Source organism: Lates calcarifer, linkage group LG13 (genome assembly GCF_001640805.2).
Source record: "Lates calcarifer isolate ASB-BC8 linkage group LG13, TLL_Latcal_v3, whole genome shotgun sequence".
Classification (NCBI taxonomy): Eukaryota; Metazoa; Chordata; class Actinopteri; family Centropomidae; genus Lates; species Lates calcarifer.
The window spans coordinates 16,381,542-16,409,210 of NC_066845.1; the positions used below are offsets into that span (position 1 = coordinate 16,381,542).

The following is a 27,669-nucleotide window of genomic DNA, read 5'->3' on the forward strand; positions in this document are numbered from 1 at the left end:
TTTTGTTGAAGCAGTGAAGTACTGCAACACTGGAAAAAGCCACAGAAATACCTTACAAAATAAAATTTCCATCGTGCTAAGGAAAATTCCTCTCGTCCATCCTTAAGAGATTTCCTGTAAGTTCCCAGCAGAGGACTCACAGACGCTTTGGAAGAACATGAAACAGTGGTCATGGCATGTGGCTGTAAAGCTATAAGCAAATCTGCACATCTCCACAGTTGGAAATCAGTTCAAATGCTGAGCCTTTGGAAAATGAAAAAAAAACAAAAAAACAAATTCAATAGTTCCACTATGTAAGTAATAAACAATGAAGTGACTATGCTTCCAAAGCTTCGCCACACTATTACGTGTTTCTATTTTGAAACATTTCTTAATAACAACCATATGCATCACAATAATTTTACAGCAGCAGTGGTTTGAGTAAATGACTTGGAAAAAGATGTTGGTTACCTTTTATTGCGCAGCATTTTGTTGGATCTCACTGTTTGGTATTCCCTAGTGTTCAGAGATGTGTTTTTGCTGACTTGCAGTGTGACAATGGTAGGTTTCAATCACATCACTTTTGTGTCACCTCAGTGGAATGCTCCATTTCATAGAAGTGACAGACACAGAGAAGTGATCCAGACACTGAAATGAAAGCATAGCTGTGTTACCTCAGTGTATCGTGACAGTCTGTAATGAATTATGAGAAAATTATGTAGTGATCACATTGAAGAAGAGAACAGAGAGAGGAATGGGAGATGACAGAAAGATGGATATGTTTTCACTTTACAGACACAGTTAGTGTCTGTATAAAATGTGTTTTGATGACTGTTTTCTTCTTTTTTACAGGAGGAACGATTCTGCTTAAAAGTTAAAGTTATTGTATTCTAATCCAATTTTATGAACAGGGTATTCAGTTCTATTTCATAGTTGTACTGGCTACTAGCATGTGAAGCTTTTAGCATGGGCTTGGTTTACAGCCATTAGAAAATGGAGGAGGAAAGGATACAGTAGACAAGTACTTCTCCTACACAGTCCTTTCACATTTAACATATCCTATAGAGGGGCACAGAAATCTTCAAGATGTTATGTTGATTTAATTGTTTTTAAGCCTATAATGTCTACCATTACTCATCCATCATATTTGGTAGAGCTGTTAATAATTAACATTAAACTTTATGTTATGTGGCGTGTTTTGTCTCTCAGCGGATGCCCACAGTTTGCTCATAATGCAGGCATGACATGTGAGTGGTTAAAGCCACCACTGAAAAATTTGTGCAGTGGTCTCTCGAGGTATGACTACATTTACTCCAAAGGTGGAGTGAAATGGATTCATGGGAGCACAGGAAAGTTAAAAATGGTTGTACTGAAAGTACAAGGACATGGACTTTTGCAGATGTGAGACAACAATACAGGCCAATTTCAAGGTTCAGGTTTGAAGGCTCAGGAAATGCGGTTCTCTTTGTGCTGAGTGAGCACTGTGTCAGCTCATGGTTTTCCATGTTGGTTGAGGAGTGGGGGCTGCACAGGCCACCCTTACTGAAGGTTTTCCATCGTGGTGAGTCCTCAGACGTGCATGGCTTCCAAAGAGTCTGTCGTCTCTGTTTATGGAGACGATGAAGCATCGTCCTCTGTTTTACCACGATTAGATTAATTGACAAAGCAGACTTATACTGGTTTTAGGATGTAATTGCTATAAAAAAGTGTTGACCTGTCTTGGAAGACAGAAGGATTTGGTACAAAGTGCAATTTACTGTCCCATCCATCTTTAGTAAAAACACAGCTGACAACAGTGACAGTCACAGTGATGAATATCTTCCTTTGTTCCATCCAAAGCCTCTTTGTTACTGGAAAGAAAGCTTTTTAGCTTTTGACTTATGTGCCAATTTTAGCAGCCAGTGTTTGTCAGTTTAATGTAAGACAAGTGTTTTGGCTACTATCACATAAGCATCCATCTTCATTTTGGCAGTACAAAATGCTAACATGGTATGTTAGGTTTTATTTGGAGTGAGGGATTTAAATAGCACACGTCACGTTTTGCTCTGTTGATAATTGGTTTCTTTAGACATCCTCACATTGTTGTTCAAGTTGTCAGTCACAGGAATTCATAGGAAATTGATTTCAAATGCTCTCTAAACTGTCTAAACCTTCTTCAACTCAAGCCTGGTCACAAAATATGACATTAATGAAGCTTGGTTCATTGCAGTGTAAAGTCATTTTTGCTTCATTTTCCAGCTGTCTTTGGTAATGTCGTTGACACATAGTGAAGTAAAGGTGGTTTCTGCTGTCAGTGGAGGAGACTGCTAGATGCATTAGTTTTACAAGCCTGTCACATTTCATTCGTCATTCCTTGGTGTGCTGACTCTATACACAAACACTGTGATAGCTGATAGTGTTTGAGACATGTTTTTATGCAACCAGTTCACATAACATAGTCTTTGTGATTAGGAGCAACACTTGATGTAGTTTTTCATGGCATGTTATTTATTACTGCACTGTCAGGATGTAATGGTTCTGTTTTCAGTGAAATTTTAGTCCGAATTGAAGCCAAAAAGAAAAAGAAAAAAAAAAGAAAGAAAAAAGAGGGCATTGCACTATAGGACATAGTAAAAATCTGATTTATAAAAAGCTATGGTTGCTGCATGGTGCAACTGTAAGTGATTAGCTTTCAGTATGAAAGCAGCAGTAATCTGTGGAACGTATATTTAAATTAAACATTTTAGTCTGTAAAGCAGAATTTAAAAAAAAAACCTCTCCAACGCACTTATATGTTGAATACACAAACTACAATTACAGTTCATTTAATTAATTTATACCATTAATTTTGACTAGTTAAACTTGAAAAGTATATCCTTATTTTATTCAATTGAGATTCTCATGAATAGTATCCAAAATGGCATATCTGTTATTGTTGGCATAATTATTATCATGGGTTTATATATTATAAACTCTCTTCTGAATGATGAATAGTCTTTGAGGGATTTAACCTCAACAAGTTGTGCAGTATAAATAATGCAATGAGGAAATGACTACCATGTATATTTCACTGTAGATGTAAAAACAAATTATAGAGAAGCAAGTGGGTGGTCAGATAAGTACTAATATTGTCAGCTAATAAAACAAGGGCATAGTCACATAGTCTGTCTCTTTTTCTAATACCTGAGAGCAGGAGTGTGATCTGTGTTATGAAAAACATAATGTCATCACAGGGTGCTAATCCACCAAAATAGAGATATAACGGTTTAACATTTAGGATCTTGGTGTTACACTTTCCTCTTTAGAGGTATGCATAAGGTTTTTTATACAGTCATTGGGCTAACATAAGTCATTCAAATTAATATGAACATGAATCACATTATATTAATGTATATGACTGCTGTCATTAAGTAATTTAAATTACATTGTGTAAACATTGTAATTTAAGTTAAATGACAGTGTTGAGAAACATGATGTAGTCAGCCATATGCACATATTTTGCTTGAAGCTGTTATGGCTGCTTGTTAGCTTTACTAAGCATACTTTATGGCAAGAGACACAAAAAGAAAAACACACAAGCTGTACATATTTTATTGCAACTTATTAGTGACATAACAGGTTTAATACATTATATTACAAATATCTTATGTACAAACGCAATGTGTTGGATCTATTGACATCAACAAACCACTAAATTTATACAGTAAATACAGTGCTTGGTTCATACAAGCAAATTGGTGGATACCTGTTCAAGCAATTCAAGATTTCAAAACAAGTACTGAAAAAAACAGGACATTGAAGAGAATGTATCTCCTCAAATTTTGTGAGTTGATGTTTGTTCTTAGATCTGTTAAATGTTACACAAACTTCAGTTATTGGCTTTGTTAGAAAAGATAATGGACCTATTTTTTTTAACAGTATATTTTATTGTAATTGACAAAACTGGCCTTAATATCAACCCTTTATTATACAATAAATGTTACTGTTCCTATAAATTACACATTTGAAGAATGTAATTAGAATGAAATTAAAAGTCACTGGATATGTTTCCTGTGTCAACCTCATTTGTTTCTTACTGCAAAAAAAAAAAAAAAAAAAACTTTACATACATACATACATACTAATATATATTGTAGGGTTCCTATCAAAGCTAATTAACTGAATTATTGTAATTGTAATTTTTTTGTGTCAAATTAGGTTCACATTGTCTGTCTCACTCAGATCAAATGAGAGCACTGTCAACTAAGCAGGTTTGTGTTGTATCATAGACAGTGTATTTAAAACAACTCCTGAGCAATGAGTGCATGTCTTTACTGAGTAAAATGTAAAGGGCAAATGGTACAGACAACTGAATAACAGTGCACAAATTTGTTGAATTAGAGGTACCATTATATCAGCCTGATGTTTTGATATTGCACTTTGAACATCATCCTTCTCTTTGTCATCTGGCTCGGTCTGGTGCCACTCCATTAAACAAAAGAGATAAAGTTTGCGTGGATGTTAGGAGCTGTAATGGTTTTGGTTTAGTGAGAGATACAGTACTGTATGTGTTCCTTGGATGCTTAGTGGAAGGTGTTTGGGTTTGGACGGATCATCATGACCACTTTCTTTAGTGAATAGGCTCCTCCTCTGAACTCAGCCCAGTAGACTCCATCTTGGTAGCGGCTGCGGTAGTGTCCTCCTCTGTACCAAACTCCATTCAAATTTGAGTGGGCACAAGAGTTGTACCACCAGCCTCCCTTCTGGTAGTGGGCACAGTTGCCTAGAGAGATGGGAAAATAAATTAGTCAGGCTGTGTGCAGTAACATCTTTTGAGTAATTGTTTTTAAGCTGCCAAGATTTTTCCAGTATAACATTTTGTATCATTGTTTTTTTTTTTTGTTTGTTTGTTTTGTTTTTACCTGTATATGCATCATGGTCCCTGTCCAGTGTTGTGAACTGTTTGCCATTATGCCAGGTAAGAGAGTCTCCAGCATTGCCATGGTAACGGCCCACCCTTAGCTTGTAGAAGTCAGCTTCGGGCTCCACTCTGAAGCTGGCATACTCTGCAAACACCTTCCTGCCAGACCAGTCCTCCAGCGTGACCAGCAGTTTGTAGTTCCCCTGGTTAGTCAGCCAGTAGATGTTCTCCAGACCCAGCCAGTACTCGCCGTCAATATTGCCAAAACCTTGCTGTGAAGTGCATTGATAAGAAAAACATTATCAGTATGATTAGGAAATCCTTTGTGAATGTTCTGTGAAATGCTTTGAATAGTTAGTGTGGATGTCTAAGGGATGATTCAGGGTCATTGCTCATGCTCTGGAGGTAATTATGAATTTAGCTCTTCTATGGGGTTGTTTATTGTCAGGGGATGTTATTATAAATGGACCCTCTGAGTCAGGTTTATAGCTTGTATCTGGTGTCCAGATTATTTTGTTATTGAAAACACAGCAGGATAGAGTGCATACTGTATAAAATCCAACATACTAAATGCTGTCCTACTGCTTTGTTTTGGATTTGTTCATACTGTATGTTAGTTTGTGGTATCCCCTACCCTACACATGCTTTGAATCATGGAAACACCCCTTCTGATGAGTTTACAAAAGCAATTTCAGATCTTTTGTGGTTTAAAGGTTTTTTGTAAAAGTATTGGAAATATCTCCACTGTAGCCCTTAGCTAAGATTTAATCAGGACCCTTGTGAATTGTTGGCCCGCGAACAAATGTTTACCAATGAACTGCCTTTCCCTGTGAGAGGGGTTTCCCTTTCAAAACATAAAGAAAATGAGATCCCCTTTGCAAAAATAATGTTCACCACAGCCCTCTTTATCTGATGCAGTATTTAGAAAGAAACATTGTGAATACTGACAAAATAAACTAATGTCACATTTAAGAGCAATATTTTCACTTTTATATTTTAGTGTGAAGTTGATTTACAAAGACCAGCTGATGTTGCTGGAATTAATGAGTCATAAGGCCGTGGCAGTGACTGAGGCAGGTACTGCATCAGACACTTTGAAAGCTTAACAATTACCTATTCATTACATGTTCACATCTGGTTAGTGTCAAGACAACCTACATAAGCCAACAGCTTCCCTCCAAACTATAAGGTCCTTGATTTGGTGTGAGGTTGTTGCACCTTGTATGTCTCCCAATTCCTGAAAAAGTTGACAGAGCCGTCCACCCTCCTCTGAATCACAGTCCAGCCACCTGGGTCGTGTCTCTGGTCACACCACACCTGCATGAGCCGATTGGCATTCTCTGGCTTCACCAGGTACATCCCACTGGCAGTGTGGCCATCTTCCAGAGCCTGCAGACAGTCCCTAAATGGACCTTAAGAAAGAGATGACAACATGCCATGTATAGTCTGTAAAACCCAGTCAGTTTCTACAGCATCTCAAAAGTCAAGAAAAGGAAATAGAGAAAAAGTCACAGTGACACAAAGAGTTGTTATACTCTGCCATAGGGAATCCCATTTTTCAGCAGAGGCTTTCATTTTAACAGTAGAATTGACTTTGGCTGCTCCTCTCATAAGGGAAATGGCTGCCGGCTGTGCAGCCAAAAGAAACACTGGCATGAGGGCAAAGGGAATCCTGACTACTGAATGATGAAACAGGAGCAAAAATTTTCAATGATCTGTGATCCTTTACAGTGTGGGATTATTATTTTACTTGCTTTCACTTTTCACAATTTTCGTATTTATACTATATAGACACGTCATTTTCACTGTAAGCATATCTATTAAGGCTTCACATTGTGTTTTGAGGAGAGGATTTCCAGGACTAAATTAATTTAAAAAACAGCTTGTAAATCTGTCTTAAGCTACACTTAAGTTTTGTTTTTTTGGGGGTTTTATTTTTTTGTTTTTTTTTTTTGTTTTTTTTTGCCAGTATTACAATAAGTAACAGTTGTTAAGTAACAGGAAAACCTCCACACCATGTTATGAAGATTATGTTTTTATTTACAGATTTAATATTGTTGATAAGTATGCAGCATATGCCCTGCATTATTCTGCAGCATTAGAAATCATACTACAAATGTTTTGTAGATTTTGTGTAAGGTCAATGATTGTTTTACTGAATTTTATAGTGCAAATCTGTGAAACCTAATTTGCCTGTGTGCCATTATGATTTTTACCCCAAATTCCAAATCTAATAGATATGGAAAAACACTAATGGGGCAACTGTCTCCCCTACTTCAATTGGCTGTGAAAGTGTTTAAGTTCTCAAGATTTCACACTTGTGCAGTTTTCCAACTGGCCCAGATTACAAAGCATTTAAATACATTGGAAACACATAGAAAAGATAATAGGGGGTCACACAAAGGGTTAGAAGTGAGAGAAGGGGGGCAGTGTGCAGGACATATTAAGACAGAGGAGGTATGTGAAAGAAGAGACAAAGTACTCAATTTATCATACAATGTGCGTTGATGCCCTGCTCAGTTGACAGAGCTGTAAGTGACCAGCCAGAAGTTTCAATAACAAGTTGTTTTTGGTTTTATGAAATCACTGTGGATGATATCTGTCTTTTGGCCCACTCTCTGCCATCCATTTACTCTCAGGAATGTCTCTGTTGAGCAGATACAAGCCAGAGAGCTGCCCTGCCCTGCCCTGCCCTGCTCTGTTCTGCCTGATAAAGTCTGCTGCTTTGGTGGAACATATGACTGATTCTTGCCTGGTGGAACAAATGACATCACTGACTCCCGGTATCTCTCTCTGTTCCTACTTTACCCCCTCCCCTTTTTCATCGACTCCATCCCTCTCTTTCTGTTGCTCTTTCAGGTCTCTCTCTTCCTCCCTGTATTCCTGCATTGTGTGGAGCTCTCTGTTCGTGTTAAGAGTTTATGTAACTTTTTGAGGTGTTAGTTGCATGGCTGTGGGCAGGAAATTACTTGCCTCCTTTCAAACATTCCATACAAAGGCTACCGTTCACATGCTGCCTGGTGAAAATGGCAAGCAGTAGCACAACATGTCAATGGAAAAAGCTCCCAGTAGTCGTGTTGGGAATGGTTTGTCCTTTTTTCCACCATTTTAAAACTGAAGTCTTCTAATGAAAGGGAACAACAATAGACTATTCACTGCAACTGATATCACAAAACACCCTTCACATCAGTTTTAAAGCTTTATCATCCACTAACATGTGTTCAAGAGCCCCATGGGCTTGGATCCAGCTATCCATTTAGATGCATTTATTTACCCTGTTGATATGCTTTGTGTTTTTGTGTGGGTTGAATCATGGCAATTAGATGATATGCATCTCAAAAGGCAGTAGACAACAGAATTTCTGTTCTCCCTGAGAGCCCTCTGCTCTGGGAAGACGTGGGACTTATTTAAATTTGACTGGAAGAATCTGTGCTTGGTGTTGTCTTGTGATTAATGATTAAGGGGTTCACGCACGATATAGTTAGCTCAGACACACAATCCTTTCTTTGTGACCACTTTGTGATGGCAACTGGTGTGTTTGGTAAGAATGCATGAAAATAAAAGTTCAAATCAGACTTTTTTTAGACTCACCAGAGGGTTTATCAGTGGTGGAGGGGCTGTGTGTGCCAGTGGGCATCGTTGGAAGAAGAGGCGGTAGGGACTTTTGGTCACTCTGGATCTCGTTGCTGATTGGGTTGTTAATTCGTGGAAGGACAGGTGGTGGGTAAGGTTTGTTAAGAGGTGGTGATGGTGGAGGCGGTTGAGGTCGTGGCTGGGGGACAGGTACGTGACGAGGGGGAGGGCGACTCTGGCACTGCTCTTCCAACAGAGCTATAAGAGCTGATTGGTTAGTGGCCAAAGAGGCCAAGTGCTGGTACTTGTGCTCGAGATCTTTATATCGACTGGTGAGCTGTTGCATCTCAGAGGTTTGGTTCAGGATCTTGTTCTCCATCTGAGCCAATTCTAGGGCATTGTCCCTCTTCCTGATGATCTCATGCAGCAGCTGCATGTACAGCTGAGTGACTCTAGAGTTCATGTTTCGGCTCTCCTTCCTCAGAAGCTTGACCTCATTAACAATACCTCCGTCCACCTCTACCAATTGCTGCAGGGTCTCAATCTGCCTCTTTTGTTTCTGTAGCTCCACATTTAGCAGCTCTAACTCCTGTTTATTGACCCGATTTTCCAGCATGGCCTCTGGCTCCTTGGAGTTGACACAGATGGCTCCAGTCACTTTTTGCTGAGGCACAATGAAAGTGTAGGAACACTTGTCCTGCTGCTGGTCAGCTGGAGCACGCTTGCTCCTTCCAGCATAGAGAAACTCTCTCTCTATACCATCTTCACTACTCTCAAATTCTTGGGTCCTGTCCCTGCCATGGTTGCTGTCTGATAGACTCCCCTGAGTCTGCTGGACACCACAGGCTAGTCCATAAACAAGAAGGAGCCCCAGCAGGACCATTGAAGGGGGCTCCATGAGTTTGTGTCCAACTCACCAAAGCCTGAGGAGAATGGGGTAAGAAAAATGGAGAACATGATTGCACTGTAGTGATAAAGCTTTTAATAAATTAGTTATTTTTGTAGTGGGTAAGCAGAAGACTGACTGAGCATTCAGTAGCTACACACTACCTATTCCACCAACAATTCAAAGCTCTCAGGATTGGGCTACATGCATTTTGACAGGACATCAATGGAGTCCTTCACAGCTATGCTGATTGAGACCAGAAGAAGGCTGCCTATCAGGATATTCTGGTCCTATCCATCATTACCTGCCAGGAGCAGGCTGACACAGATGTCCTGTGCATACACATCTCAACTTAAGCAGGTCTGGAGGTCATTACAGCTCCCAAAAATATGGGCTACTGAAAAAGATTATATCTGAAAGGAAATCGCCCACTTGCCCCGCAGAGAGCCTCAGTGGCGGCTGCGATTTTTTCCATGACAGGAAACGCATAAATTCATGTGTAATACATAAATCAAGAATCTCATGGTTACTACACTGAACCTATCAAAACTGGCGTGAGCACACACTGCTGTTTTCCCAATAGCTTTTAAGTATAATTCATTGAATTCATCTGGCCTTGATCCCGGTTTGTTTAAATCAGCTTTCCACCATCAAATGTATGCAGTACAATGCTGTTTGAAAGTTACTAATCCCTCCACTGGCCCTAAGAGAAACATTTCTTTTGTCTAATGATGTGCTGATCTCTTTAGTCAGTTACATTGCTGTTGGGGGACTGTGTTTAGCTTAGTTTGCTGGCTCAGGTTCTCTTTGGGCGACTGCCACTGCTTGTCCTTGACACAAAGAAACACTCCTATCTGCTCCCTTCTGCAGGCCTGGACATCTGTGCTTATGGAAAATTTGAGGCACTACCAGATGATGCTATTCATGGAACTGCTTTAAATATTGATTGTGTTGCATCAGTCCTGTCCATAGCCCTTACCAAAAGAGGGAAATAAGTTGCATTCAGACATTTAATTCATGTATCCACTTTTAAAATGTCAGAGTGAAAGCTTACTTAAATCATGCAAGCATGCTGAGGAGTCTAATTGGGGGTGTTACATAACAGTATCCTTATCTGACTCAGTGTTCATTTCTGATTAAATCTTAGATATAGATATATTCCTGTTTAGATTACAGTCTCTCTTAAATTCTTTTTTGTTCCTGGACCTTGTGGCACAACCCATAACTCATTCATAGTGTAGACATTTTTAGAAGAAAAATAAGTGCAGGCAGTTTTTGAAGATGATGTGGTGTTATTAGAAGCGGAGGGGATGCCACTGAGGAGAATGTAACTCCTGTGTAAGGATAACAAGGCCTTGAACTCCTGGGGCACCTTAATTGAAAGCTGCTGCATATTGGATTACAGAGGGGTCCTGTGTAACACCTCCCTAGAGTCAGGAGGGGCCTGTCTAATCAGAAAGCATTATAGAGAGGCCTATATTGGCTTGGTTTTGAAGAGCTGCGTAAGGATTGCCAATCTTACAAGGGCTTCCCTCACACATTTGTAAAAGCTTACCTCTGTGTGAAAGATTATCTACCATATAATGTTCAGCACAAAATTGGGAAGAGAGCAGAAATGTTTTTGTCTTGTTAATCCGGGCGTGCTGCCAGCACATTAGGTTGGAGACATGGAGAAGAGAAATGCAGCGCTCTCCAAGAACATGACCCCTTGCACATTTGACTCTTTTGGCTTTATCTGTCTAGAATAGAATGTGTAAACACTTTTTGTTACTGCAAAAAACTTGCACCAAAAAAGGGTTTTTGCACACGTTTATTCCTGTGTAACCTGTCAGCCTTTTTGATATTGTTGTTTACCTGGCCAGAAAAAAAAAATCATATACATTCTAGAAGAACGTAAGGTGTGATTTTTTTCCATGTATTTTCTTCAAACAGTACCCAAAAGTAGCAAGTCCTCAGCTGGAGAAAGAGTAAAAAAAAAAAAAAACCTCAAAGAAGAGTGTAGTTTCTGTTTCAAATTTACCATGAAACTGTCTTCTGTCAGCACAGTAAGAGATCTTTCATAGTACTAATGCTCCTAACAAAGCCTGGCTGTATGACATCATCTCAGCAAATGTCAATTGATGCAGAGACTGTAATGTCATAAATATTTTTCATACCATGCAAAGAGATACTTATCAGTTATCACTGAAATGATCTCCAGTCTTATAGAGCAATCCTTAAAGAAATCACTAATATTAGCTTGCAAGTCAGCTCATACCAAGATAATAGAGCAACCCACAGTCTGTCCCTTGTAATGTGCTGATGACTGTATTTGGCCAGTGGCTCCTGTGGTTTCTCTCCCTGGAACATGAGCTCTGTCTCTGAGAAATGCTGTGTGATTTGCCCCTGCTGCTGAGGAGACCCATGTTGGACGTCGTTAGCCCGGAATCTCCTGCTCTAGGCTTCACTACACTTCAAAGCCGAGGGGAAAATGTTTGCAGCTTGTGATGAAATGTATGTTTGTGTGTGAGTAGATGTGGTATGTGCATGTCTGTGAGTGTTTTTCAGTTAATGTGCGTTTTCAAATAACAACACTTGGTGGGCTCAGTCTCCCAGGGACCGGAGAGAGTCCCATCTGCCCTGACGGAGACAGCCTGTTATTAACCTATCCACAGTCTGCCAGAGGGAACAACAGAAAGCCTCCTCCTCCGTCTTCACTGTTAACAGCCCCCGCAGCTCATTATTGTCCTAACATCAGTTCACTTTAACAAGCTGCTATTGACTGGCCAATAGCTAGAATGATTAACTGGTGTTGAGAAGTGTCATATACATCTACTCTTCTCAGGTCCTAAAGGCGAGTGACAGAAGTGCAGTGAATAACCACTCTCATTGTAATTTGATTGGCAGCTCCTCTTGAGTAATTTCTTCAAGTCTGCTTCACACCAAAATGTTTTGGTTTTACTGTCTTCAGGTGGGAAGTCTGTGTTTACACGACGACTCCTGGATTTCACTCAATGTTAAATCAAGTGTGATAGGCAGGTGCTGCGGATAGGTCAGTGTGTCTGTGACCAGTGTTGCGCTCCAGCCTTTTTGGTCATGCTCAGCACATATTAATTAGAAGGTGGGCAGCCTCACTCAGACTGACTGATGTCTCGCTCCCCAGCCCCTCTCATTTCAGCATGAGCATGGCATTCCTCACATTCTTCGTCACCTCATTAGAGTGAGCTGCCATACACACATGGAGAGTCAGTGGTGGTGGCAGACGGAAAGAGCTAGACCCTCTAGAGGCAGGACCACTACCCCCTTTATCCCTGCTGTACCTATAAGACATACTCTATCTACTGACCCAGTTCATTCCCAGTGTCCTACTTTCTGTGTGAATGCTTCATGATCACATCATCATCATCCACAGCAGGAGATCACAACACAACTACAAAGCATCTAATTTGTCAGTAGCCAAAAAGAAGCAGGCACTTTGCAGGACAGCTTTGTGCTGCACGTTCAAATTAGTGCCAACTCCGCTGAGAACTGGCAGAGTCTCCTGCTTGACACCCAATATGTGTTGGATCAGAGTCAAATTCAGTTTGCTCATGGTAATCTGCACTATTACTTTACCTTGAGGGTGACCTCATTCTTTCCTCAAGCATGTAATCCCTGTAAGGGTGTAACATAACATTTGGAACATGATTAACCTCAGGTACCTGCACAGTTTGAAGGTGGAGGACAGTATTTATTTTTACTCACCATTTAGCAGGAGATTTAAAGTTTTTGTTCAAATTTTGGTTTCATTCTGTGTGTCTTACTACTTGTAGCGTTCCTCCATACCTTACTTGTGATCTGAGTCAGAGAGGGAGGCAGGGGGTCTCGGGAATTGTTTCGATAAGTTCCAGCATTCTACCTCAAAGCCCCTTATCCAAACACTACCCTGGCAACAGAAACAAAGACGGGATTCAGCCGCCTGCTTCCCTGTCCTCTTGAGCCCAGGGGAACATCCTGAAGCTGCAGCCTGCCTGACATAATAAGGTTATCTTTTCTTTTTTAGACGTGAATGGTACTTTTTAGATATTAGAAAAGAAATCTCTGTCACCGTGTATAACTCAAGGCGCTTGCTCTATATTATCCTCTACACATCCTCTTCACTGCCCATGTGCCTTTATTTTACACCTTTAGGGTCCTGTGTTTTGACAAGCTGAGTGGTTTTATCAGTAGTGAAGAAGCATTCCGCCTCGAGAGCCTGCTCTCCAGCATCCCCATGCGCTGAATTAACCCTCTTCAACCAAGTCTATCAGAGTCGTCTGTCCAGTTAGTCATCAGAAAGTAGGAATTACCCTTTGGCACCAAACAGTGAGTCAGATCACAGATGCTCCATGCTGAATTCCAGATCAAACAAAATCATCATAAAGTGCAGCAGCTTGAGAGGGAACAGCCAAGGTCTGACTTCAATCAGTTAAATAAAATTACAAAAAAATGCTTCACCATCATGTTAGAAACCCGACTGAGGTTGAGCTCACTAACATCTTATATCTCACCAAAAAAGTCATAATTTCCTCTGTAAAATGATTTGTCACAAGCATGGACGATTTTTCAATGCAGAGTATTGAAGTGATTTTTGTACACGTTCAGCGTCCCTGTTAAATAAACCAGTAAGATAAATATATAAATAAGAAGTTAAGTCAGAGGTTACACAATGCTTACGAGATAACTGTAGAGTATTGATGAAGCTCCCTTAGTTGCCTTGCCCTCCTGCCAGAGCTGATTGAAGTTTCTCCTGGTAGAGAGTCATCCCAAGTATGAAACCTGCGTCCTCTTCTCCCGGTCTCTGTGCTCTGCGCTTCTAGTTACTCACTCTTTGTCACCTCAGTCCATTCCACCAGTGAAGAGGTAGCTGTGTTTTAAAGACTATTATTAATAGACCGTCATTAGCTCAACAGAAGCTCAACTTGTCAGAAACTCTTCAGCAAACATTGACTAGGTTGTTCCAAAATCCACTTGAAAAAGTTGGAACACTTTCAAGAGACAACTGGTAACTTTAGTTGGATGGGTGGAGGTAGTTTCCTGATAAATGGTGAGAGTCCGGGGCAGGTTGTGTTCTGCCTGTGGCCCGTTAGAAGAAGACTGTCACTTTTCTGTGGGCTGAATCCATCACTTCTGCCTCACAGCTCTAAGAGGCTGTCTCTCTCAAATGCACCTCTCTCATTCCCTCCCTCTCTCCCTCCCTTCCTCTCTCTCTCTCTTTCTCTCTCTCTCTCTCTCTTGCCCTCCCTCTCTTTCTCCCCCTCCTTGGTGCTTTTAAATGATGAGAAATACTCTAGCAGTGTTTCAGTAGGCAGTCAAATTGAGCTCAGAGCCTCCCCCTCTCCCTTAAAATGAACACATTCTTGTTTAAAGCAACAGCCTTCTTTCTCCACCCCTCCTCCCCATGGCACAAAAGAGATCCACAAGCATGCACAACACAAGCCATACACACACACACACACACACACTTCTCAAATTTCCAACCCCTGCCCCCTGGCCACTGGTTCACCACCACCACTATTTCTGGCTCGGTCTGCATGGTTCTTCTGGTGGTGGGCAGCAGTGATGTTATACTGATCAGATCCTAATTGGGCGTGAGTGAACACTTGCCCTGAGAGGGACGGAAAGACGCTGACAGAAAGGAAGCAGATCCAGGTGTTTGACTCAGACTAGGTCTGGGTGAGTGACTGCTGACCCTACTTCATAGCCTGGAGGAGACATGTCTGAAACAGGCTTGATCTCTGTTTAGTGCAGCACACTTGAACTACATCTTGTGGGGGGATAATTGCATAATTACTTCAAAAGCAGAGCAGTACTTGTGTCCATGTGTGTTGGTGGACAATAGGATATGAAACATGTTGTTCTGTCAAAGTGTGGACCATCCTGCCAATGATCTGTAAATTTCTCAAGCAGAGACTTGGCTTCTGCTTACTGTTGCCTTGGCTGCTGTTTTTGTGTTGTTTTTGTGTTGTCTTCCTGTTTTCAATAAGAATAAAGTTGTCCAGCTACTAATGTTGTGACTGGATTTCCTCTGCTAAGATTACATAATATTTAATTTTCTATTTGATGGACAGAAACTTCACAGTTGTATTTTTCTAAATGTGTAATTACAGAAGAATTTACACATTTCTTGCAGCTATTAAAATATAATTTTATAATATAGACGTTTTAATTCTGGTATTAATGGATGTTTCACCTATTCAAATATAATTTGTCTGGACCCAGCCTGTAACAACACCAAATGGGCAACTATTACATTTAACTGTTTTAGCCTTGAGCAAATAAAAATTAGGCATCATTCCAGCAGCTAACAGTAGTCATCTTATCAAGTTCCAGTTTATCATGCAGTATTGCATGCAGTGCAGTGTTTTATTGTAGCTTCTTTTTAAATAAAATTTCTAAGTTTGGCTGTGGAGTTTGTTTTACAATGCAGAGGATGTGTGATTCTCCTCTCTGGAGTATAAACATTAAATATGTTACAGATGGTGACTAACTTTTATGTGTGTTAACTATAAACTATAAAGTGTTGTGATGAGTATAAAATAGGAAAGGAAGGGAAAATAATTAAAATGAATGAGAAGAGGTTGCATGTCTCTCTCATGCCAAAGCTAAATTTTCTTTCTACTGTGTATGCAACTATTCAAGTGTTCTTATATTGTATACTATACAATCAGCGTTTTCCATTGAATTATTTTAAATTTCTATGTACAATGCCCTTTAAGCCTATAGATTTAAAGATTGGCCTCACTGCATCACTGAAATCCTCTTGTACAGTGTGCATTCATGTGTTTTCTATCAGGGAATCCTCTAGTCATAAAACGGTCATACTTTGACTTTGGGGAAATGTTCCCATGCACTATTAACCAAATGTAGTAAGACTGGAAAAGCTATTTACAATAGGTAGCATTTAACCTTTCTGATGTTAGTTGCTGTAACATCCCTGGAGCATAATTTAATAGTAAGTGAAAGAAAATATTGTAAACTACAAAGTGCTGAAAATGCAACCAGCTAAAGTGAAAGCAGGAGCTTACTGTAGTTTAGAAATATCTACAGTGAAGAACCAAATCACATATTATAAACATATTCCTTGTGTATATTACATAAAGGATTATTTGAGTTTCACATTTATGTATGATTTCTTTGTTCAGATCATGTGTCATTCAGTTTTTGCATGCAGACAGCCGCTGATTTCTTCCATGGTGGATTCAGTTTCATCCTTAAGTGAATGGAACCATCTAAATGGTTCCCCTAATGACACAGCGAGAATGTACAACTGGCTTTATGAGACAAAATTCCTGGCATAAGATACTGGACCAGCACGACGTGGACAAATTCATTTCATAACATCCAAGATTAAGCCAGACTGAAGGACCGGTCAAGTTAATCCCTTAAAGAGATTTTTGATCAAAGAAAATGTGACTAAATATCAGCCCTCCTGTGTCACATGTTTTACTGAACTGGTATTATTCAATTGTTTATACCCTCTTCCTTCTCGTTCCGCTCCTAAATGACAACTGCAGCTGACTTTGCAGCAAACCGGTGAATGAAGCTCTTACTCACTTGCTGGGAAGCTGAGCTGCCTCTCAGTGTTGAGTGACTCATTGGGTCTCATCCAAAACCACGGTGTTGGTGCAGTGATTAGTTCTCTTTCCATCTCTAATCCGCAGCAGGTGGGGGAACACCGGATCATAAAAATGTCAGGGGAAAATGTTACCACCATATTGAAATAGTAACCAATCAATGCATTTTAAAGCTGCTAGCACCACATGAGAGAGATCATGGAAAGTGGCTTCATATTGAAAATGTTTCACAGATGAGTTTCTGTGTTGGTGAATGAATGAGCATGTTGAGAGAGTTGTGTGATTGTTTACCATGTTTTCAACGGGATTAGCAGGAGGAAAGCTTCTGTTACGAATACAATTTGTGGCCAGTTGTGTAAAAATGTAGAGTTTACGAGGGGATAATGGCTTATTAATCATCTTAATTCTGATACTCACAAACACACCAAATTATCAAGTAAATGTCAGATACAATAAAGAGTTTATTTTCAACAAAATAAGTCACATACGGGTAACAGCTGCTAGATTAGTGAATTGCATTATTCATTCTCCTTTAAACAAAACAAGCTCACATAGATATGAGGAAGTGAAGAAAGAGTAGAGAGCCTACAGCACTTTTATATGTCAAACACAGCTTTTTTAGATCAGCACAGCATTTTAAAATTAGTATTCAAGTGTTTCAAATATTAAAATATGTAACCTGCAACTCATGATCTGTCTCTATGTTGATGTTGTTCATGACTGAAGAACGAATCTGTTTGGTAGAAAACAAGTGTACAAGTTTGCAAAAACAGTAAGAGCTCTTTAGAATGACAGATGCACAGCATGGGCTTTTTTCCATGAGCTAATGTTTCTGCAACAACATGCCTCCTTTTAGAGCTGAAAGGAAAAGAATGACATCATGGTTTTATCCTTATTAAAGAGAAGGGATGTATAAAATCTTCTGTATAACATAGACAAATCCTTGAATAAAAACAGTATTCTAGAATATTTATACAACATATTTAGGAAGCTCATTTGCTAAATCCTTCAAATTTGCAACGTGAACTTGTAAGATGAATGTCTAAGCATACTGTGGAATGCATTTCAGTTTCAGTATGAAAAGCCAGACGTGAAAAGGTTACACCTAGGCAGTGACAGAATACAAGTAAGTGCAAAATATATAAGCAGATATGGTGTGCCGGTATAGAATTAGATTATAAGACAAACAAAAGGAGAATAAAGATATTGTGGCTGGGTTAATCTGTGCAAATTTCTAGACAAAGTTGCAAGTAATCAGATGACCCTGGGGCCTTTTTCCCCGCTCACTTACTGTTACCAGCAAATACTGTAGCTCTGCAGCTTTCCAATGTGCGGTGTAACATTTCTCAAAAAGCCAGAAAAGAAGTTACTCCGTTAACAAACATGAACGCAGTTAAGTTACTTGCAGCCTTGGGTGACACTGACATAAACATATTAGTTGGACAGCTTTAAGTCAAACAACACAGTTCCCTTTTGTCCATAGTTTAATAAGAACTATTAGTGCTATTCAAATTTGTTTTTACAAATGTCCCACAATAACTTAATCCATGTTATATTTTTATGAATGGATCAGATGTAATGAGACTGTGTTGTGTCTGTTAGTATATGTACCTAATATGAGTGGCTTACTGTGTGAGTTGTTTAAACACGGGCATGTACAAGGCCAGCGTGTCTCCCTGTCTGCCAGCCATGATGGATGGTTCTCTGGTGACCTGTGTTGACCTTGTCACCTATGGCCTACTGTTGCGTATTGTTTGTTATCCATGTTTGATTGACAAGCTTATTACAACTGCGAATTCACTTTTGTAAATTGTTGTCAAAATAAGCCTTTTTTGGCATGTTTATTCTATATGGCTGCATTATAAATCAATTGGTGCTGTAACAAATTTATCAAAATAGAAATATTAATATTTTCCTCTGTGATGTGGCATGGAAAGAGTTTGCTTAATTATTCCATGGGCTCTCTGTGTAGGACTCTGTGTGCCTGGTGGCTAGACCTACAAGGACCGTTCTGTTGGGAGGAAAATTTAGAGTTTTATGATCTGAGTGGAAAGAATGGGACTGGCTCAGGATTTTGTCAAGCTCACCCCAACTGTTGCAGAAACCACCAAATGAGACCAGTAAATATGGAACGTGTGAGAATTCAGAGGAACAGGATTTCATTCAGACTTCATTAGGCTGATGTTGAAAGCATGAGCAACCTGTGTGGCCTTCTCTGAAAATCTCTTGACATAACTCATGCAGTGATTTAACAATGTATCGCTAAAAGCTGGAGCTGCAAATAACATTAGGCAGCATGTGACCAACTTTTGTTTTTGTAGATTCAGAAAATTCAGAAGTTTCTGTATTTCCCTGTTGATAGGGAAAGTTTGTGTCTTAACAAGCATTAATCCATAAACCAGTTCAGTATCCTACATATATTACTTTTGACATCATGCCTCAAGCGTGAAATTTAAAGATCAAGGTCACAATACCTATTTGTCAGAAGTGCAAAAGGTTTGCCGTATGGTTTCCAGACATGTTTTACAAGAGGGCTGCCTTGACATCACTTGGAAAGAATCCAAAAGAACGCACTCAGAAGGTAAAGGCTTTTTCAACAGGTGCTGTGATTTGGGATCCATGGAAGCAGCAGAGAGCAACAAATAAAGGCCTGTACCTTATAAGATCAACTTGTAAATATAATGATGTGTGACCTAATATGCTGGTGAAAGACAACCACAGTAGTTCTGTATGGGTTTTATATGTGATATATGTATTGCCCATTCAGTGTCAAAGAGGCAACCTGATTTCCTGTCAAAGACTCAGGAAGAAAGAGTTGTAATATAGGAAAGAGCTGGAGTTTGGTAAACACATGCAGCTCTGTCATCAGGGGAAGCTGTCAGGTAGTTCAGATTTCAGAAAGCTCAGCTCTCAGTGGAGTTTGTGACTCTGTGTGGATTATGTCAGCAGCATATTTGACCTACTTTTTTGGCTCAATGATCATTGCTTGTGCAAATACAAATAATTCCCTTCAAAACTGTCTATTGTAAAAAAGTACAGCACACTAAACATTCAACATGATATGTATGTACACCCTGCTCAGTGCCCAATGTTCTTGACTGTTCTTGACACTTTGTTCTGCAACTCTGATAGGCATGTGCACATATAGCAGATGAGACCTGCTTTGTAGACGATGTTAGCATCTTCAAGTCACACTTGGAGCAAATCATGAATCTTGGATCATGGATCTCAGTTATGCTATTATAGTCATCCCACATGTTTATGTGACAGATTTGTTTTATAGCAGGAGTGATCAGTCTTTAAATGCCATCTTTGTGGCTCTCTCAAATCTTATTGGACATTTATTAGGCAGCAATATCATCATCTTTGAATGGGCCAGCCTCCAAGCCAGGTGTGACACATTAATGCAGCAATCATTACCTGTTTCTCTCTTGTTTCAGCCCCTGGACTGTAGAGAACAAGGTGTATTCTGTAGCTGTGTATTTAGGTTCAGGTCTGCTAGCTTTAATCACTGATGTCCTGGGTAAAGGACAGCCTGGGGAATGAGTGGAACAGCACCCTGGCTCAAGGTAGACCATAGCTCATTTCCCTACTGTTTATGGAATTACGGATGGCAGCAGGGACACCCCCAAGCCCCTGGCTAAGCCTGACTTTAAACACTGTTACTGTACAGCCATATACTACATTGCCTGACTCTGAACTAAGTAGCATTAGAGAAGCATTATATGGAAAAAAAACATGAGTTTATGGTGTTTATGGGGGTATTCTAATATGGGAAAATTTCATGCAAATAATTTCATCATAGAGTATGTGTTTGTTCTATATCTAGAGTCTCCAGCCTGTCAGAATATCTGTTTGCTAATTTCCTGTGTGAGGAAACTGATAGGAAGTATGGCAGTGCAAAATAATACCTCTTATAATAACATCCTTATGCCAAGGACTTGTGTTGGATTAGTGTTTTTTTTTTTTTTTTTTTTTTTAACTATTTTTGTGTAGTTGCTACATTTTGTTATACTGTCTTGTTAGGTTACATATGTGCTTGATGAGCTTTACCTTACTGAAAAAAAACTATATGCATGCATTGACACGTATAACCAGTGCACTAATGCAAGTGCAGCACATCAAATCATTGCTTTCAGGAATCAGAGAAAACTGAAAAACATGTTTCTTGACAAATTGCAGCTATGAGCAAATTTGGGACCAACACTCAGGATCTGTTCTCAAACCCAACTCCACTGATGACCCACAAAATTCCTGTGCCAGGCCTTGTTGTACAGATGTTGGCATGAAAAGTATGTCATGTTGTTGTTTGTTTTGTGGCCAGCCCGTTAATGTCACCCTTTTTTCAGACAGCATTGAGCTTTACTCATACAGGTCGGACCCTGGTGTTGAGGTGTGTTTTCTTTATGGTGTACTGGAGGAGTGCTTGTACACTGATGTTTTACTGGAAAGCAGTGTAGTTCTGTTGATAAACCTGCATGTGCAGACAAACTCAAATGCATATGCTTAACACTAAGTATAAATCTTTCTATCTTCAACTACACCTTTATTTGATATCCCATAAATCAAAGGCAGTGGTAACCATCCAAAACTGAGAAATAGAAATAAAATAAAAATTGAATCAGTCCCAAACCATCAGTCACCCTGTTTTGACTTGAAATTTTTGGTGCCCATTATGAATCATGATTTTGAATAAGAAATCTGAACCAGCATAGTGTGCTGAATCTTTGTCTTGCCTTCACCAAAATCTGGTTACTGACACCTTAGTGCATTTTATGTAACTGACAAGCAAAACACAAATCAAAACTGATTCATAAATTGTGTCTTTTGTTCTCAATTTTATCCATCTTTGCATTTTATTAAAAACATTTTCACTTAATGAGCAGGTTTCCAAGTGAAAGCCATTGACCTGAAACTCCCAGGGAGTACTCGGTCCAGTTTATGTGACTAAATTCAGTCAAGTGTGGCCTTTTCCATCCCTGTGTTTCAACAAAGCATGTGTGTTTGCTTGACCCTACTATAAACATTGAACCTGCTGTGAATATTAAATTCTTTTCCATTGTGGCTAATAAGTTACTCTGCTAATGAGCTCTGAAGCATTTGAAATGAAATTTGAAACATACCCTTTTATATTCCTTTTATTCCCAGGCCTTTTAGTGTGTTGAAATAAGGTGACAAATTAATGGAAAAATTGGTGATGTGGGCTGAACCATCACCTCATCCCCAAATAAGCAGGCCTACAGAGAATTTACCATCATTGTGAGTTCCTATCACCTTAAAGACCAGACCCTGACAACTTGTGAAATCAGAAATTACCATGCTGACAACTGAATAGTTGACCTCAAACAGCTGGTAAAATTCTTGATACCAGTGGTAAATGTGGGTAAATTCCATGATAGCCAACTTATGACTGTAAATTGACTTGATAAGCCAAAGTAACTTACTAACTTACAATTCCATATCATTTGTTGATGTAACTGCAGGTACACTGATTAGCAACATGTCCAGGCTGCTGCAATTATGCCTGTAGTCCATCACTGACACCTTGCTGTATGTTTTTTTTTTTTTTTATTGGTCTGTTTCATCTTTTTACCAGTGATTGCTGACCACCTGGTCACTTGATATTTCCAGATTTTAACAGGTTGAGTGAGGTCACATAAACACACCATTAAAAAAGTGACAGGCATGCTGTAGATTTTGTGTTAGTAAATGCTGCACAAGATACATGAGCTGTGTCTGCACAGTTTGTACAAAAGAGTGCTACACTACTAGGTTGCATTTCTCTGGAAGAGCAGCCTAGATCATTTATTGAAATCTGACGTCTTGGATTTTGTTTAAACAAATGAGATACAGCTTATTAATGAGCTGTAGCTGTACTAATAGGTGGATTTTGTTCCTTTTGGACAGAGCCAGGCTGTTTTACCTTGTTTCCAGTTTTTTATACTAAGCTAATTGGCTGCTCTCTGTACCTTTGCGCAGATGTGAGAGTGGTATCTATTTTCTCTCTCAACTCCTTACTTCCTTACTTCTTCTCAGTACAAGTACTGTATATGCAATAACAAACACCTTCCTGACGAAATTGGCTGTAAAGTAGGGTTTTGCTCAGATTCCTTTGAAATCTTAAAAATCACAGAATTTCCACATGTTCAGTCTGTATAACTGCAGTTGGCCATACTCCATTTAGGACTTACTTGGGCTACATAGTTAATGTAAGATGCTATAACTGAGTATCACTCATTCTGTTACTTCAGTAATGGCCATAATATTATATAACATATTCAAATGGAGTGCCCCAATCGCAGATGTTCTATTACCTCCTCCTATTGTGACAGTGGCTATTTCTAATATAGTGGAAAGATATTATGATTTCTGTACTGTAGCTGTACTAGTAATAAATAGGCATGTTTGTTGGCTTTTGTGTTCCGTGTATGTTACAAGGCTTATGTGTGAGTCTTTATAGATGGAAACAGACCACACAGTCAGCAAAGCTATACTTTGAAGCTGCAGACTGTTTGTCTTGGATCATTCCAGGTCAAATAAGCCGTCAAAGTTGTGTTTGATGACTTTGCTGCCACCCTTCAGTGTACAGTAGCTTCTCAAACTAGAGCTGCTAAAACCAGTCTGTTGTCAGTCAGTATTGGCACATCCACAAATATCCAAACCATTCAATCATTTGTCTTAGCAGGAAGAGTGTTGGGTTTTTTACGACATCTTTTCTTCTCTGAGTAGCTTTACCTGGTATTTGGTATAGTGGTATTTTCCACAATTCATCCCAGCAGGAAGCAAATGTAGATTAGATTTTCCGTTTGCTGTCCCTGTGGTGATTTTTGTTAGACAACAGCTTACAAATCATTTGTTATGATTTCCTCTGTGAAAACAGTAGTTAATCAGTTGCCGGAAGGCTTTGGCTGTCTCAATGTCAAAAACAGAAGGGAATCATTCTGCTTTGAAGGAAGACCTACTTGCTCCATTTGTCTCCATGTTTTGATTGTTTCTCCATGTGTGAAGAGGAAGTCCTTGACTGAGCGGGAAGCTTTCCACGCAGGGCAGCAAGACCTCATAACACACCAGTCTCATATATTACAGGAGGAGGATGGCACAGTCACTTGAAAGCTCAAAGCAGAATTAACATTCATCTTTTGAATGATCTGGAGCAAGCACGGCTTATTGTAGTTTAGACTAACTCTACCCAAACTGTCACCTGGGGGATTTCTGCCCTTCCTGAGCTGCTCTCCAGCCATTCTATCTTCATGGACCGGCCAAGGCAAAAGCTCACTTTAGAGGGAGGTGGAAAAAGAGTAGCAAAGGACAGGGGCCAAGTGGGTAGATGTGGTGAGCTAAAATTGCAGACTAAAGCATATCTGTAAATCACAGAGCCCAGAGGATGGAAGAGGAATCCTCTTTGTGTTATTGTTTCCCATGTTCTTCCACCCCCAGTAATATTTTCCAGATTATAATATGCTCTTTGCCCTTTCTCTGAAGACAGACCCCAATTTCACAGGAGAAAACCAAAGGAACCACAGAGCGGGAATTGCTTTTTCCACTGCACATGAGATAATGTCTTGCTTATAGTGTTGTGCCTGGATTGAGCTGCCAAACTAAAGCATTGTTTTCACAGTGCTTTCAAGAGAACCAGTGTATGACTGAGACTTAAATAGTAGTTTCCAAGTTCTCAGAAATCTGGGATTAATGGTGAAATGGTGTTATCCTCCTTATAGTTTACAAGATTCAACACTTTACAGTGACATCATGTAATTTTCAAGTTTTATAGTTAATGTATAGTATAGTTAATGAGTACATGCCTTCGGAAAGAATTTATAAGGGTCTTATACCATGAGTCTTATAGCATGGAGAAATCTGGCCACAAAATGTTTACTGCCACAACCTACACATGGCTTAAGTGGAGCAGTGAGGCATTTCCTGGACCACATCAGAAAAGAGACAAGCTTAATAACCCCACACTTCTGAACAAACACATGCATACACTTAGTATCCTCTCAGCACAGGCTGCTTTCAGGGGCCAGTGTTGAGCTCATAATTTGGCTGAGTGTCTGCAGGGCTCTTTGTACTGTACGGTCAGACTACAACATAAGACCAGTCCTGCACTCCAACTTTGGACATCGGCAATCTTTGTGTTTAGTTTGGAAATTTACCTTGGAAACATTTCTGAACATGTAAGCTCAAGTCTATTAGTTCTTCCACTTCTTTGGTTGCAGCTATGATTATGAAAGAGATGACCCTCAGATTTTATTTTGGTTTAGAACATTTGAACTGTACAGGCATGATGCATGGATGAAACATTATGACAGTAGTAATTGATCACTGAGTCACTTGAATCAAGGCCTGGGAAACCTATCCTGATCCCCCCACCCCCACCCCGACTCTTTCCTTTGGATGCCTAAGGCAAATGCAGGTTAGAGTGGGACATAATGTGAATCTGAAGTGTGCACTGTTCACTAGTGAAATGCTGCCCCTGTGCCACTGGCTCCCTGCAGATTAATGTGTGCAGTGCACACTTTAGAGCGTCAAGTGTTTAATTTCCTCCAAGTGGCAGAGCACATAGTTAGAATTATTGTCCATTTGACAGATCGTTGTAAATGTCACATGTCATTGCTGAGGACCTGACGCTGGGACATAAAGTTCCTGCTGAAACTACTCAAAAGTTACATTCATCCGGCAACAGCAATCAAATGAAACATTTTATTAGTTTCCCTTTGCAAAACTGGCAGCTAGTTTCACTTTGGAACAATAGGGTGCCTGTCGATTGAATTGTCTCATAAGTAAAATTTTATAACATTAGCCATTCCTTCAGAGCAAAGCAGCAGATTCTTCTCCAAGAGCCCTGCTCTTGTACTCCTGCCTAGATGATCTTAAGGTAGTAATTTGCTGAGTATTCATTCAAAAGCCTTATTGTTCTGCACAAGTTTAGAGCGTTGCTCTAGTCAGACACTTAATCAAACCTAAGCTCTCATTCGCACGGCTGTTTATGGTAGATGCCATACTTGATTACAGCCCTATTTGTAGAAGAGAAGAATAAAGTATATTAATTACTGTGTTACTCAGTTACACAAAAAATAGCTAGTGACCTTTTGCCTTAAAGATTGTTTTAAATGCTTAACGTTATGCTCGTATTATATTACTTCTCTGTCCAAATACCTTAAATTGAAAGAAAAGATCCATAGTTACTTAATGTTTGTCAGTCATAGCTTCCATGTACTTTGAGCCAATATTTAGTCTTGACAATTTTGCCAATATTTAGTCAGCTATTTCCACTGGCCAGGCAAAGCATTGCCATTAAAAGGCCAGAGCCCCAGACAGACATTATTACACTCGTCTGTCTGTCCAGTCAACGTGCCCAGATGATGTAAACTGTGTGTTACAGTGCTGAGTGTTATGTCAACAGTATAACCTTGAATGTTTACATCAGTTTTATCATCAGTGTGATTCAGCTCAAGGCTAGTTTTGTTGATGTACTGACTCTGGATGAAATCCAAAGTCTGGACATGTGGCATTAAACCTTACGATCAGGTCCTACACTGACTGAATATCCCTGATGTGACATAAATGAATTATGTATGAATTATGAATACTGTATGTATCATGGCTACCACAAAAAAAACACTGTCAGTGTTATTTACAGGCACTTATATAAAATGATATTTCCAGCTCTCTGCAGAAACCTGATTTATTAAATGTTCTGACACCCAATTTCCCTTGCTTTCCTTTATAGGTAAGCATCCATATGCACCAAGCTGACTGTCAGACCCCATTTTACAGACTATCATTTGTTGTGTGTCCAGCACCATTCACTTTAGATGGCCACTATCATCGTCTGTTAAACCAATTCAGCATGTTGAGTTGGAGTCAGATAAAGTCGCTGAGAGAGCTGTTTGAATGGCTGTTCAGCCAAGTTTTTCTGTGATTTCACCCATGTAGCTGATTTTTTTCCCCTATTTTTTGCCTAAAGCTTTTCTTTTCTTCTTTCACAAGCAAAACACCATGTGGTGACAACACCAGTGTAGAACAAAGTAAACCTTGGTAAATAAGCTTTATCTTTATCAAGACTACTCAGAGCAGAGGAAAAATGTTCATCGTGTTGGGAAGAAAGTATCCCTCTGCAACATGTTTCCTAAAATAAAATTTAAAAAAATATTCACAAATAATGTATAATTATCCTTTCTCACCTGGGTGAGACCTAGCTTAGGTGAGAAAGGGTGTTCTTGAATCTTGGATTGGATGGGCTTTGATCACATTTTTAATACTTTTTTATGACAAAAGTGAACAACAACAACAACCACACAACCTCACTGATTCCTGTATTCTCACTTTTCTTTCTTTTTTCTGACAATCTCAATCTGTTTATCTGCTCAATTTTGCTGTGCACCAAAAAATTTAGCCTGCGGTAGCTAACCTTTTAGCTACCAAGAACTATAAAGTTGGCCTGTAGTGACTGTAATGTTAAGCATATAAGATGTGAGAGTTTATACCTGAAAAGGGTAAGTTGTTACAACTTACTGAAGCTGCCACAGGGGGTCCCAGGTTGCAGGTTTGAACCTCGGTCCTGAACAATGCAGCCGGAGAGCTGATGGAAAAGCCATCTCCACTGAGACAGATTTTATTGCTTTCCAGCCTGCTGTCCCCTATGAGGTCATTTTGCAGGAATGTCCCAGAGAGTAAAGTAAAAGTCAGGTCAGAGTACTTGACCTGTTTATTTTGAGTTTTACACCTAAAACTTTCCATTTCTTTAAACATACAGAAAAGCAGCTTTAATTTCTTCA

General features: G+C 39.5%; 1 protein-coding gene and 1 long non-coding RNA gene across 2 annotated transcripts in view; one reads left to right on the forward strand and one right to left on the reverse strand.

Moving 5' to 3' along the window:
- The window catches only part of LOC108878446 (uncharacterized), a 42,510-nt gene that overhangs the window by 2,946 nt on the left and 11,895 nt on the right, over nt 1-27,669 (forward strand). The window lies entirely within an intron of this gene.
- angptl2b (angiopoietin-like 2b) lies at nt 3,534-14,545 on the reverse strand. The gene is made up of 5 exons (XM_018669155.2): nt 13,992-14,545; nt 8,450-9,354; nt 6,077-6,270; nt 4,860-5,130; nt 3,534-4,720 (listed from the first exon to the last, which is right to left on the reverse strand). Exons 2-5 carry the CDS (start codon nt 9,327-9,329, stop codon nt 4,521-4,523), a joined length of 1,545 nt encoding a protein of 514 aa, XP_018524671.1. The 5' UTR covers nt 9,330-9,354; nt 13,992-14,545; the 3' UTR covers nt 3,534-4,520.